The following is a 12,208-nucleotide window of genomic DNA, read 5'->3' as shown; positions in this document are numbered from 1 at the left end:
ATGACCTATTCTCTTGTATACTTCAATAAATGAATAGGCGATGATTTGCAGCTTGGCTTCTGAACGTGCACAAATGCATGCACCATCTATGTACTACAGCTTGATAAATGAAGTTGGGATGGGCTTGGCTTTGGACCAGAGGCTACGTCCTATAGATTAACTGCACTAGGTGAAGTGCAGAAGTATAACTAGAAAAACTGAGAGAAAGTCTGCAATGTTGTTGCACTTGCTGTGGACTTGTTCATTAAGACCATTAAAAAATTAATCATTACTTGAAGGTGACTTGCATCTAAACCATGCTGAGTTTTGTTTACTAACCTGAAGATTTCCGAATCACGAGGGTATTCCCCAGATTATTGTCTCAAAGTTTTTCCAAAGATTGATGGATCTTTTCTTGCTTTGTTTCTCACATTAGAAGAGCATGTGACATTGGCAGCACCACCCGAACCAGGACGAATGAACAATTATTGCCAGACCCTCTGGGATTTCTACCTTTGGTAACTTAGAATGTGTCCCATCTAGATGACAAGTTTCAAAACCCACTCTCTCTTTTAAGTAACTCTTTGTCCATTTATTGAGGCACAAATCAAACTTTACTCCCACATTTGCTTGTACTTTAAATAAAATGCAATTTTAGATTAACTTGGTTGATAGAAGGCAATGAAAGATAATGCTTTGTGTGCATTACTTACATGAACACAGAAGTGTCTCTGTCTATATTCCTTTCCTTTACCGAAGATTCTGATATATTGAAAGATTAATTGCACTGTCAGAGTTGGACAGCAAGGCTCCACATTGGCTAGAGCACCATTTAAGACTTAAGATATCATTAAAGAGCAAACAAAATACACGTTCAATTGAATAAAAATCACAATGTGTAAATTTGTCTCACCAACAAATCAACCAGAAATTAATCTATATGTAAAGACTTGAGAAATATATTTTCAGTTCTGTTGTGAAGCTGGTTAGATAGAAGTCTTAGCTGCCATGCCATAATGTCATCCTATGCAATGAACAAAGGTTCATATGCATTAGGCTACCACTGCTTAAGATTACAAACATTTTTTAGAGCAAACAAAAAATGTAATCATTTTTATAATTGTCTGTGAGCTAACTCCATGATACTCTTTTGTGAACTGATTCCTGGCATTCCAGGTCAGCGTTTACACTACATACTACAGTGAGGTTTAATGTAGATGAGAGACTGGAAATGCAATAGGAGTTGAATTTTGTTCTGTGCCCTTTTGTGTAAATGCATTACTAATTTAATGTTATGCAGTGGCGTTATTTCTGCACCCCCCACCCTCTCCTTATATTATCAACCCTGAGTCTTATATAGTGCTGTTAACCTTGTGGAGCATAGCCTTTACTGAGACACTGTCAAAACAAAATCATCGATAGGAATTCTTACCTTATAGGTTGGGCTCCTGGGACTGAGGGGGAGGAATGGGTCTTCCATTTCACTACCTGAAATACTCAGCACTTTGTGGCGTTTCTCCGCTGCCTCCATCCTCCGCTTCTCTCTCTCTTCTCTCATTCTTCTTTTTTCTTCCTGTGAGGGTAAAATTATATTGTATTGCATAGTCCATCCAATATGCCTTTTAATATTTTAAATGTACCATGACATCTCAAAATATCTATTTTTATTGTTAGCAAAATTATCTTTGGTTTCTATTTTACCTGTTTATTCTAAGTTTATGTTATATTACCAGCATTAATGATTCCCTAAAAGTTAACTTGCAAGTTGAGTCAGTGGTGAGGAAGGCAAAAGCAATGTTAGTATTCATTTCAAGAGGACTAGAATATTAAAAAAAAACAAGGATACGAACATAAGAAATAGGAGCAGCAGTAGGCCATCTAGCCTGTTGAGCCTTCTCTGCCATTCAAAAACATCATGGCTGATCTGGCCATGGACTCATCTTCACCTACCTGCCTTTTTCCCATAACCTTTAATTTCCCTAAGGATTATAAAGCCTCAGTTTTACCAGACACTGGTGAGGCTGCTCACTTTATCTAAGAAAAGACGTGCTAACATTGGAGAGGCTCAAAGGAGGTTCACAAAAAACGATTCTGGAAATGAAAGGCTTATCATATGATGAGTGTTTAATAGCTCTAGGCCTGTACTCACTGGAATTTAGAAGAATGAGGGGTGATCTCACTGAAACCTATCGAATGTTGAAAGGCATTGAAAGAATGGATGTGGAGAGGATGTTTCTTATAGTTGGGAGGGGATTCTAGGACCAGAGGGCTCAAATTTAGGATAGAGGGATGTTATTTAGAATAGGGATGAGGGGGACTGTATTTAGCCAGACGATTGTGGAGGGCAGACCACTGGATGCATTTAAGGCAGAGGCTGATAGATTCTTGATAAGTCAGGGTGTGAAAGATTACAGGGAGAAGGCAGGAGAATGGGGTTGAGAGGGAAATGGATCAGTCATGATCAGATGGCCTATTTCTGCTCCTATGTCTTATTGTCTTAACGACTGCAATGTTTTTGGAGTACTTTAAATTAACAAATGCTAAGATCACACAAAGGTACATAATCAAACATAGTAAACTGGATCATTCTTCTCGATGTGATCACGCATAAGCCCTACAAATAGGCAGTTGCATTTTCTGTTTTCTGTGTGCTTTGAGCAGACTATAAGCAAGCCAAAACAAACAATAACAAATGAGCAACAGCATCTATTTATGTAGTCCTTATGACAAAATGAAATACAACAATTCTTTGATCAGCTGCCAGAGCAAAACCAAGCTGAAGAAAGGGATGTAGGACTATCTTAAAGAAAATGGAAAGGGTTTGGGGTCACATTCATTGAACTGAAGGCATGGCCAAGGTTTCAAACTGAATCATCCCAATACAAGGGAGTGGGAATGAAATCAATGCAATTTATCTGCTCACGGGTAGTACACACATGAGTCTTCATGAAGCAAACTGGAGGCAACCAGAAAATGCAACAACTGCTGAAAAGCTGAGATCCTTGACCTGAAGTGTTAATTTTGCTTCTCACTGGGAATGCTGCCTGACCTGGTGAGTATTCCAGCAATTTCTATTCATGTTTCTTTTTGAAGAGGTAGTGTGTGGGCCATCAATGACAACAGAGAAAGTGGAATATTAGTCTATTAAACAAGCATACTAGCTACTAAATAAGGATTCCTTTAAATAGTTAAATCTTCAGAGAAGAACAAACATCTACAACTATATGCATAAATTTCTCTTTACATTGGGTGATACCAAAATTTGAATCAGCTGTTATTCCATATTACCCTGTCTCCATCATTCTACATTCTACTGGGATTGCTAGTGTCTTCCAGACTTTGTTGCATGATTATTATAGCACAGGCAAACCAGCGTTACTTAAAAGTGCCAGTGATGAGTTTTACTTGCTTATGCCTTATTCTCAAAGGTTCTAAGGTATATTTTATTGTCAAAATATGCATGGACAATACAACTCTGATATTCATCTTCTCCAGATAGCCATGAAATACAGAATAAACCATGGGAGTCAAATGAAAGAAAATACATCAAACACACCCCGCCCCCCGCACAAAAGCTAACAGATCACCCACAAAGAAAATGGTGGCTGGAGCATCAAACCCCAAACCCCAACCCCGTCCCTCAGAAAAAAAAAGTGACAATAGCATCAAATCCCAACCCCCTCTCTCATACACAAAAACTACCAGATCACCCACGTAGAAAAACCAAGAAGATCATCAGACCCCAAATCCCCAGCCCCTCCCTCTCACAAAAACAAACAGATTGCCCACCTGGAACCCCAACTCGTCAACTGGCAACATGAAAGAAAATGCAGAAAACTGAAGGACAGCAATATAAACTACAGTCCAATAATCACATAAATCTTAGGATTTTGAAAATTTATGTACAACTCACTTGGATATTAGTCCCAGAATCGCCTGTAAATATTTTGCTGAGGCTTTTCCCAAATCCTTGCAAGATTTCGAAAGTATCTTGATTAAATTCAGTGACTATAGATCATCTATGAATATTTTGTCTTCAAGTGCTAGCTCCACCATAAAACTGGATAATATGTTGTGTAATATATAATGAAATGCTGCATTACACAAGCCTCACCTATATATTGATGTGCATCACATTCTGTACAATAAAGTTCAAACTGTTCAAAGGATCAAAAAACAGGAAAACTACCTGTCTCCCACATCAATTTTTATTATGTTAAATTGGATCATTTGGCAACACTCTCATTTGGGAGTTAAAGTACTGTAGGTTTCAGCTATATTCCAAGATTTATAATCCATGATCCGTTTTAAACTTCAAAGTAGTACCAAGGGTGATTTGTACATCTCTTAAATGGGACGCTAAAGAAAGAATGGTTGTGTAAATGGAAAACAATCTGCAGCATGGAAGGCTACAACACAATTCCTTGGGGAGACTAGTCACCCTCCAATCCCACACTCCAAATGAACTTGCCCAAAGCTAATGATTGTGAAAAATAGTGGAAGTGGTGGGTGCAGTTTCAATGTCAACATTAAGAGAAATTTGGATAGGTACATGGATGGGAGAGATATGGAGGGCTACAGTTTGGGTGCAGGTCGATGCTACCAGTCAGATTAATAGTTCAGCATGGACTAGCTAGGTGAAGGGGCTTGTTTCTGTGCTGTAGTGTTCAATGACTCTATCACTCTTCAAGACACTCAAGACAGGGCTGATCCTCTCACCATTGCCCATATATCACTATTTTAAATGAAGGTGATTCTGCAATGCTCAAAGTAATTTTCTTTTAAGACATCATTGACCCATGCTTGACTGAGAGCTGCTAATCATCACTAATGCTGACCAAACCAGGAATTTCCCTAGTCGGCACCATCAACTACTGGAAAAGGCCAGAGTCATACCCACCTCCTCTCTGACGTGCAGCTCCTGCTCCTGCTGCTGCCGGCGTAGCTCCTCCTCCTCCCGCACTCTGCGCCGGTCTTCTCTCCTCTTCTTCAGCTCCTCCAGCTCAAGTTCCATATCATGACCCCGCTGCCGCAGGCGCTCGAAGTCCTGCATTTCCTTCTCATCCAGGCTCCGGCGGATCCGCTCCAGCTTCTGTTCGGCCTCCAGGCGCGCAGTCTCTCCATCCTCGTCGACGTCTGGAAACTCACTGGAATCCGGGGAGGGGAGGGGAGATTTACAACAAAGTTTTACTGACAGGAGTGAACTAAGACATGCCCTGTACAAACTTTCATCAAAACTAAACTGTCGCTCCTATAGAACCTGTCTTTAAAAATAACCCAGCTCAGTGCTGAATTCCACAGATCAGTTAGTCCAGGGCAGGATCCACAGCTGGTGCTGAGCTAGCAGAGGCAGAAGAAAGAAGGGCCTGTAGTCTATGGAGTCATTTCAGCACAATTCTTCCACACCATCAAGAAAAACCCACAAAAATCCTCTGTAGCTCAAACCTCAGACATGCCAGGAGTGGTTTATGTGTGCAGCAGAGATGCATTTCAGTTTAAACTAGAAAAACACAAGAAGAAAATAATTTTAATACTGATAGCATTGGGTGAAGTGGAGCAGGAGCTGATTTACTGCATGTAAAGCATTAACAGCTATGTATGGCAGATGACTCATAAAGATCCATGCAATTCTGCATCATGCCAGAAAATAGAGGAAACACACAAGCTTATAGTTCAGAAGAAAAGCTTTTCTCGAAAACGGAAAAGAAAAGATTGCAGATAATAAAGGTGACAGTGAATATACACTTCAGTCAAATAATGTTCAGAAGCGATAAGCTATTTAAAGGCAAAGAATGAACTCTTGCAAAGGAAGTGAGCAGGCTGGGGAATATTGGAAAAGGAGACAGTGAATGAAAACGCAAAAGTTATGCTTTAATTTAGAACAGTTAAAAATAAGGGCATAAATAAATGCTGGTCAATGTTTGTGCAAGAATTGCAAGATACACAGGGAAGTAACACAAAAGGCACAAAATAGGTGAAAAGGCATGTTGCGATAAGGATGTTGTGACCCTGCAATGGAGCATACTGTTGGATTTTGAGTGATTGGGCAAATACCTGACAAACAGAATTCAGTGTCAGGGTCAGAATCAGGCTTATTATCACCGACATTTTGCATGTTGTGAAGAATGTTGTTCTGCACCAGAAATACAGTGCAATACTTAAAATTACTATAAATTACAATAATATATTAAAATAAATAAATAGTGCCAAAAGAGACCAAATACTGAGGTAGTGTTCATGGACCATTCAGAAATCTGATGGCAGAGGGAAGAAAAGATCTGAAGGTAGATAAATCACCTCTACCAGAGCGACTACACACCAGGGTTCTGAAAGAGGTGGCTGAAGGCATTCTGTGGGCATCAGTAGTGTTCCTTCAAGAATCACTAGATTCTGGAATGCTTCGGGTGGACTGGAAAGTTTCAAGTGTCACTCCATTCTTTAACAAGGGAAGGAGGCAGAAGATAGGAAATTATAGGCCAGTTAGCCTGGCTTCAGTGGTTTGGAAGATCTTGGATTCCATTATTAAGGAAGAGCATTTGATGTACTTGGAGGCACAGGGTAAAATAGGTCAAAGTCTGCATAAGGGGACATCTTGCCTGACAATATGTTGGAATTCTTAGAGGAAATAACAGATAGGAAAGACAAAGGAGAGTCAGTGATGTTGTTTACCTGGATTTTCAGAAAGCCTTTCACGAGGTGCTGTACAAGAGACTACCTTATAAGAGCCCATGGTATTACAGGAAAGAAGCTAGCATGGATAGACGATTGACTGACTGGCAGGAGGCAAAGAGTGGGAATAAAGGGGCCTCTTCTGGTTGGCTGCTTGAGACAGGTGGTGTCCCACAGGGGTCGGTGTTGGACTCAGTGCTTTTCACATTATATGTCAATGATTCAGACCACAGAATTGATGGCTTTGTGGCCAAGATTTGTGGATGATATAAAGATAGGTGGAGGGGCATATAATGTTAATGAATCAGGGAAGGACTTAGATTAGGAGAATGGACAAAAAAATGGCAGGTGGAATATTGTGCAGGAAAGTGTCATGCACTTTGGCAGAAGGAATAAAGGTGTATTCTATTCCTTAAATGGGGAGAAATTCAGAACTCAGAGATGCAAAGGAATATGGGAGTCCTCATGCAGGATTCCCTGAAGATTAAGTTGCAGGTTATGCCAGTGGTAAGGAAGGCAAATGCAATGCTAGCATTCATTTTGAGAGATTAAGATATAAAAGCAAGGATGTTTTGCTGAGGCTTTATAAAGTATTGGTCAGACTGCACTTGGGTGTATTGTGGTGAATTTGTGGAATTCATTCCACAGCTGGCTGCGAAGGCCAAGTCATTAAATATATTTTAAGTGAAGGTTGATAGGGTCTTATCTAGTCAGTGCATTAAAGCTTATGGGGAAAAGGCAGAAGAATGGAGTTGAGAAGGATAATAAACCAGCCATGATAGAATAGCAGAGCAAGCTCAATGGGCTGAATGGCCTAATTCTGTCCCTATGTCTTACAGTCTATGGTGTTCCTAACAGCATGGAGTGTGGCATTCAGTAGGAAGAATGAAAAGGTGGATTATCATCTAAATGGAGACAAATAAGCAAAGTTGAGTGGGATCTAGATGTTCTAGTGCCTGAATCACAAAAGATCAGCAGGCCTAATCCTGCTCCTTTTTTCTCCTGCTCTTACGTAATAAGATATTGTTCTTAAAGGTTAATGTTTTGCTTTTTTTTTGTGTGAAGCATAAATGATGCAGAGATGGAGTTAATCCTGAGTCATAGTTTAGAATTACAGTTAAAATGCTAAAGGAATTCAGCAGGTCAGGCAGCATCTATGGAGGGAATAAAGAGCTGACCCTTTCAAGCCAAGACCCTTCATCAGGACTGGAAGGTGGAAGAAGCCATGACAGAATGGTGTAGCAGACTTAATGGGCTGAATGGCCCTATTCTCTTACATCTTATGGTCTTATACCTGAACATATCCATTTTTGTCTCATTTAAATCTTCTGCAACTGACTTTTCCAATTGTTGCTGCATTGTCAATGAATTTGGCAACCATTCCTCCTTTAGCAGTACTAACATAAAACATGAACAATTGAGTCTCAGTATGATCCTTGCGGTACATTGCTCATTCCAGCGAGAAGTGAAGGGAAGCAAAACGCCAAGGGGAGAAAGGGGCACCCTCTGGGACAAGCAGGAGTGAGAAAGAGAATAAACATAGAACAGGAAAACACAAAAGATTCTGCAGGCAATACGTTTCTTCTTTAACCCTTTACTGCCTCCACCCATCCTCTCACAAGATTAATGAAAATTGATTAATGTATTTATTTGGGTATACAAATTGTGATTTAACAATGATGGGCTTTACTTGGCTCTCAAGAAAAACGATTATATAATTGACACAAGGATCTTTTTAAAAACAACCTCATGACATTTTATCACCTCAGGGTGAGTTTCGGAATGACCAAATGATCACTAATAATTTGAATAATTCTCAAGAATCGGTAAAGGTGAGATTTATCTCTCCTCTCCTCGAGCATAATCCATCCATGAGAGGTTAGTAATCATTGGACAAAGGTATAAAGATGATTATTTCTGAAACTTAAGGATTTATTTCATAAAATAATCAATATTTGTGAATTTAAGTACCAATAAATTTGAAAAATTTCTACTGCTCTGCCATAGGCAGCAATGGCTAGTTCAGTCAAAGCGCCAATTAAATGTTGGGAAATATTATTGCAATCAGCCCAGGATATAATTTTGCTCAAGAATGATCACTGAGCATGTACAATATTTTCCTTTTAGCCTATTTTGTCAGGCTAATCTCACCAAATGAGATTGAGAGGTGAACATCTGTTAACACAAAAGTAGTGTTATGTCCCTGAGAGCAGGATGAAACATTCCAAATCCAGAATAACAACACTTTCAGAGTTTTGCTGAAATACCCATCTCAACACCAGCAATTTGTGCATTGCATGGAAAACTGTTAGACAGACAGATTAAGTAATAGGAGTGTTTAGTTATTTTCAACTGCACATGGTGTCCAATGCTGTATTCCGATTCCCTGTCTATATGCATTATCAGAGGAAACATGATAATAAAATACTGGCAATCTTATTTAGTTGATTGTCAATTGTCAACAATGCCTGGTGAGCAAGACAAGCACAACACAAGTCAGTTGTTCACTTCCTGAAGCTGCAAAAGGAACAATATCAATTCATTTTTTTGATTCTTATTAACCTTGTAGAAAAAAATCATATTCCCTTTGATCTAAAATGTTAACATGTGTATTAATTACCCACAATCAAATTCCTGAAGGTCATCAACAGTCAACACCATGGCAGAGGACAAAACTCTCAACAAGTTCAATGTCATGCCAGATAACATGACTTGCTTAATATACATCTCCTCCTCCAAATGCCAAGGCAATGTGGTTGCAGTGTGTTCTATCGACAGGATACAGAACACAACATGCCAAAACATCTTTCAACACTACTTCCTGGCTTCATGCTCTCTCCTACCAAGAAGGATGAACAGGAAGAAGCTTAAGTCTTCACAGCAAATGAAGCATTATCTTGACAGGGCAGACAACAGGCTTTCATTCAGCACCAAGGTCAAAGTCCCAGAGTACCCCTGCATCACTATTGTGAGAACATCAGCTTATACAGCAGTAGTTCACAGAGAAGCCCCCTCTCCCAGTTATCAAAGATGTCAACAAGTTTGCCCCTGCCATTGTATCCCACTCTGAGAAAATGTGCAAATGCAAAATAAAACAAAAGTTAAAATAATGTTCACACATTTTGTCATTAAACCAATATACAGAATGTCACTGGAACATTTGCAGATTTAGGGTTAATTCCTTTTCCTGTCCTTCAGTAAGAATTAACAAAACTGGTTAGAATCACTTCCTAAGACATACTGATAGGTAGCAGTTAATCTTCCTATACCCAACTCAACCATGTATTTTTAAAGTGCAGCCTAAAAATTGTACACGCTTCATGGCCAAGCTCATTCCCCCCAACATGTGTTCTTTCAAGCAGGGAATGATGGATCTTCACTTACGAAAGGCTCAGACAATTTTCTTTGCATGTACTTCAGAATAAAATTTGGCTTTTGGCCAAGAATGCTCACAGCAGAACCACGCTGGGCAACTCCTTCAATGATCATTAGGTGGGTCAGACCTATGATTCCAACTGCTCAAGTATTCAGGATCATCATCCTTGTATACTTGAGTAGAAAAGTAACTTGTACTTTTCTCATTGGGCCAATTTACATTGCTAATAGCATAAGGGGAAGAAAAAGTAACAGCATACAAAAAGTTCTGGGGCAGGTTCCATCCTGTCCGGATGAGCATTCAGTTGCAACTTCATAGTAAACCAGCAGCAGTTTCATGGGTGTGTCCACTCAAGACTCTGTTCGACTGAGACCCCTGGGGAAATCAGCAATCACACAACTACGAGAAGCTGAAGCGGGAAGCACACTGCACAAGTTCGCTTCTTCGCAGAAGCCCATTGTGACTCGTACACTGGCGTCGTAAATCTAAGTTGCTCAAACAGCGCCACTCTGGATCGGACAGTGAACCCGGGGGTGCTCCTGCAGAAGACGGTGAGGATTGTATTACCTGTGCGATGAGTGTCGTGATGAACGCCGCTGACCCTCAGCCATCAGAGAAATTAAGCTGCTTCTCGCCTCAGAGCAACGACAGAAAATAGAGAAGGAGCTGCACAGGAAGGAAGCTATGCAAACATAACCACAACACATGGGTTAACCCACAAGGGTTAACTCTCACAAGCAGCTTGAGGTGTTTTTTGCCATTTCACAATTTAGGGTAGGGAAAATGCCCCTGAAATCCCTCTCCTAGAACATTCAGCAAAGGTATGGGCATGATGCTGAACTTCAACTTTTCTCTACATGAAGAAATGTGCAAAACTGGCTTCAGAGAAGAGGTCCATCTTTGCAATTAGTGTTTCAATCCTTCTGTGAATAGAAACTTTCTCCTCCGATTGTCTCTTTGTTTCAGCCTCTCTCATTTACTCCTTTTGATACCGAAGGAGAGCTGGAAAATATCCAGACTTTCTGGCATGTTCCATGCTAAAACAATTTGGACTGTCCCTTAGGATTAAGGACAACATCCACTGTGGTTTTGTAGGTTCTAAGGTAGATAACGACACCAATGTGGATGCAACAGACATCTAAAGAGGGGGCAGGTGTTGGTGATAGGGTAGGCAGGTAGGTAGCTTGTGATGTGGTCCACTTCTTCTGTGGCATTTGCAGGGGCTCTACATACTCCCAAAGCATGGGCTTGAGGTTGTCCCGACCTTTCCAAGTGCTGCTCCTCCACTTTGAGCAACCAACTGCCAGGGATTCGCGGGTGTCAGAGGGGGTATTGCATCTCCTCATGAAGATTCTAAGCACATCCTAACTTTTTTTCCTCTGTCTACCTGGTAAACTCCTCCATTGACAAAACATATAATAGATTTTTTCCGGTGCCTGATGTTGGGTATGCAAACAATGGCTTTCCTAACCTAACCGATGGAATAATTAAGGTTTTCTTATTGGCGATGTTGGCTTGGGAAAGGACGTTAACATTGGTTTGCTTTTACTTGTGATGAATTTACATTTTGCAGAGACAGCATCATCGGCATTTTTCCAAAATCTTGAGATGATTGCCATAAGTTTTCCAGGTCTCAGAAGCATTTGACCTTTATGCCAAGACCAAGGTCTTTGTCTTCAATGACACTTCATCCATCGATCAGAGGCTGTGATAGTTGATAGTAGGCAGCGGTGAATTTCATCAATGTCTGTCTTCATTGTGAGGAGGCTTCCTAGATATGGGAAATGTTCTACTTCCAACACGAAAATGATGTACCCATAACTCCAAGACCACTTGTTCATATGCAACAAATAACAACTAACATGATGCAAATTTCTCTTCCTTTCTTCATGGTGCAGTCCTTCTCCCACCAAGTTCCCAATACAGTAGCATCGCGGTTAATGCAACACTATTATAGCTCAGGGTTTTGGAGTTCAGGGTTCAATTCCTGAGCCATCTGTAAATAGGTTGTATGTTCTCCCCTTGAACCATATGGGTTTCCTCTGGGTACTCCAGTTTCCAGATCAGTAGGTGAACTGGTCATTGTAAACTGTCCTCTGATTACGCTAGGGTTAAATAGGTGGCTCACTGGGAAGCATAAACAAAACAAACAACAAATAAATAAATGCAATGAACACTCTTTTA

At 40.3% G+C, this 12,208-nt stretch overlaps 1 protein-coding gene across 2 annotated transcripts in view; it reads right to left on the bottom strand.

Annotated features, from left to right (window-relative positions):
• lsp1a (lymphocyte specific protein 1 a) overlaps nt 1-12,208 on the bottom strand; it is a 191,446-nt gene that overhangs the window by 55,618 nt on the left and 123,620 nt on the right. For both annotated transcript variants that reach the window (XM_063062014.1, XM_063062013.1), the window contains exons 5-6: nt 4,880-5,126; nt 1,412-1,552 (exon numbers count right to left, since the gene is read on the bottom strand). In XM_063062014.1, the coding sequence (XP_062918084.1) occupies nt 1,412-1,552; nt 4,880-5,126 (388 nt within the window). The remainder of the gene's footprint in view (nt 1-1,411; nt 1,553-4,879; nt 5,127-12,208) is intronic.

This window comes from Mobula hypostoma, chromosome 11 (assembly GCF_963921235.1).
Source record: "Mobula hypostoma chromosome 11, sMobHyp1.1, whole genome shotgun sequence".
NCBI classification, from domain to species: Eukaryota; Metazoa; Chordata; class Chondrichthyes; order Myliobatiformes; family Myliobatidae; genus Mobula; species Mobula hypostoma.
Note: the sequence above shows the minus strand (reverse complement) of the source record. Positions and strands in the feature narration are given on the sequence as shown.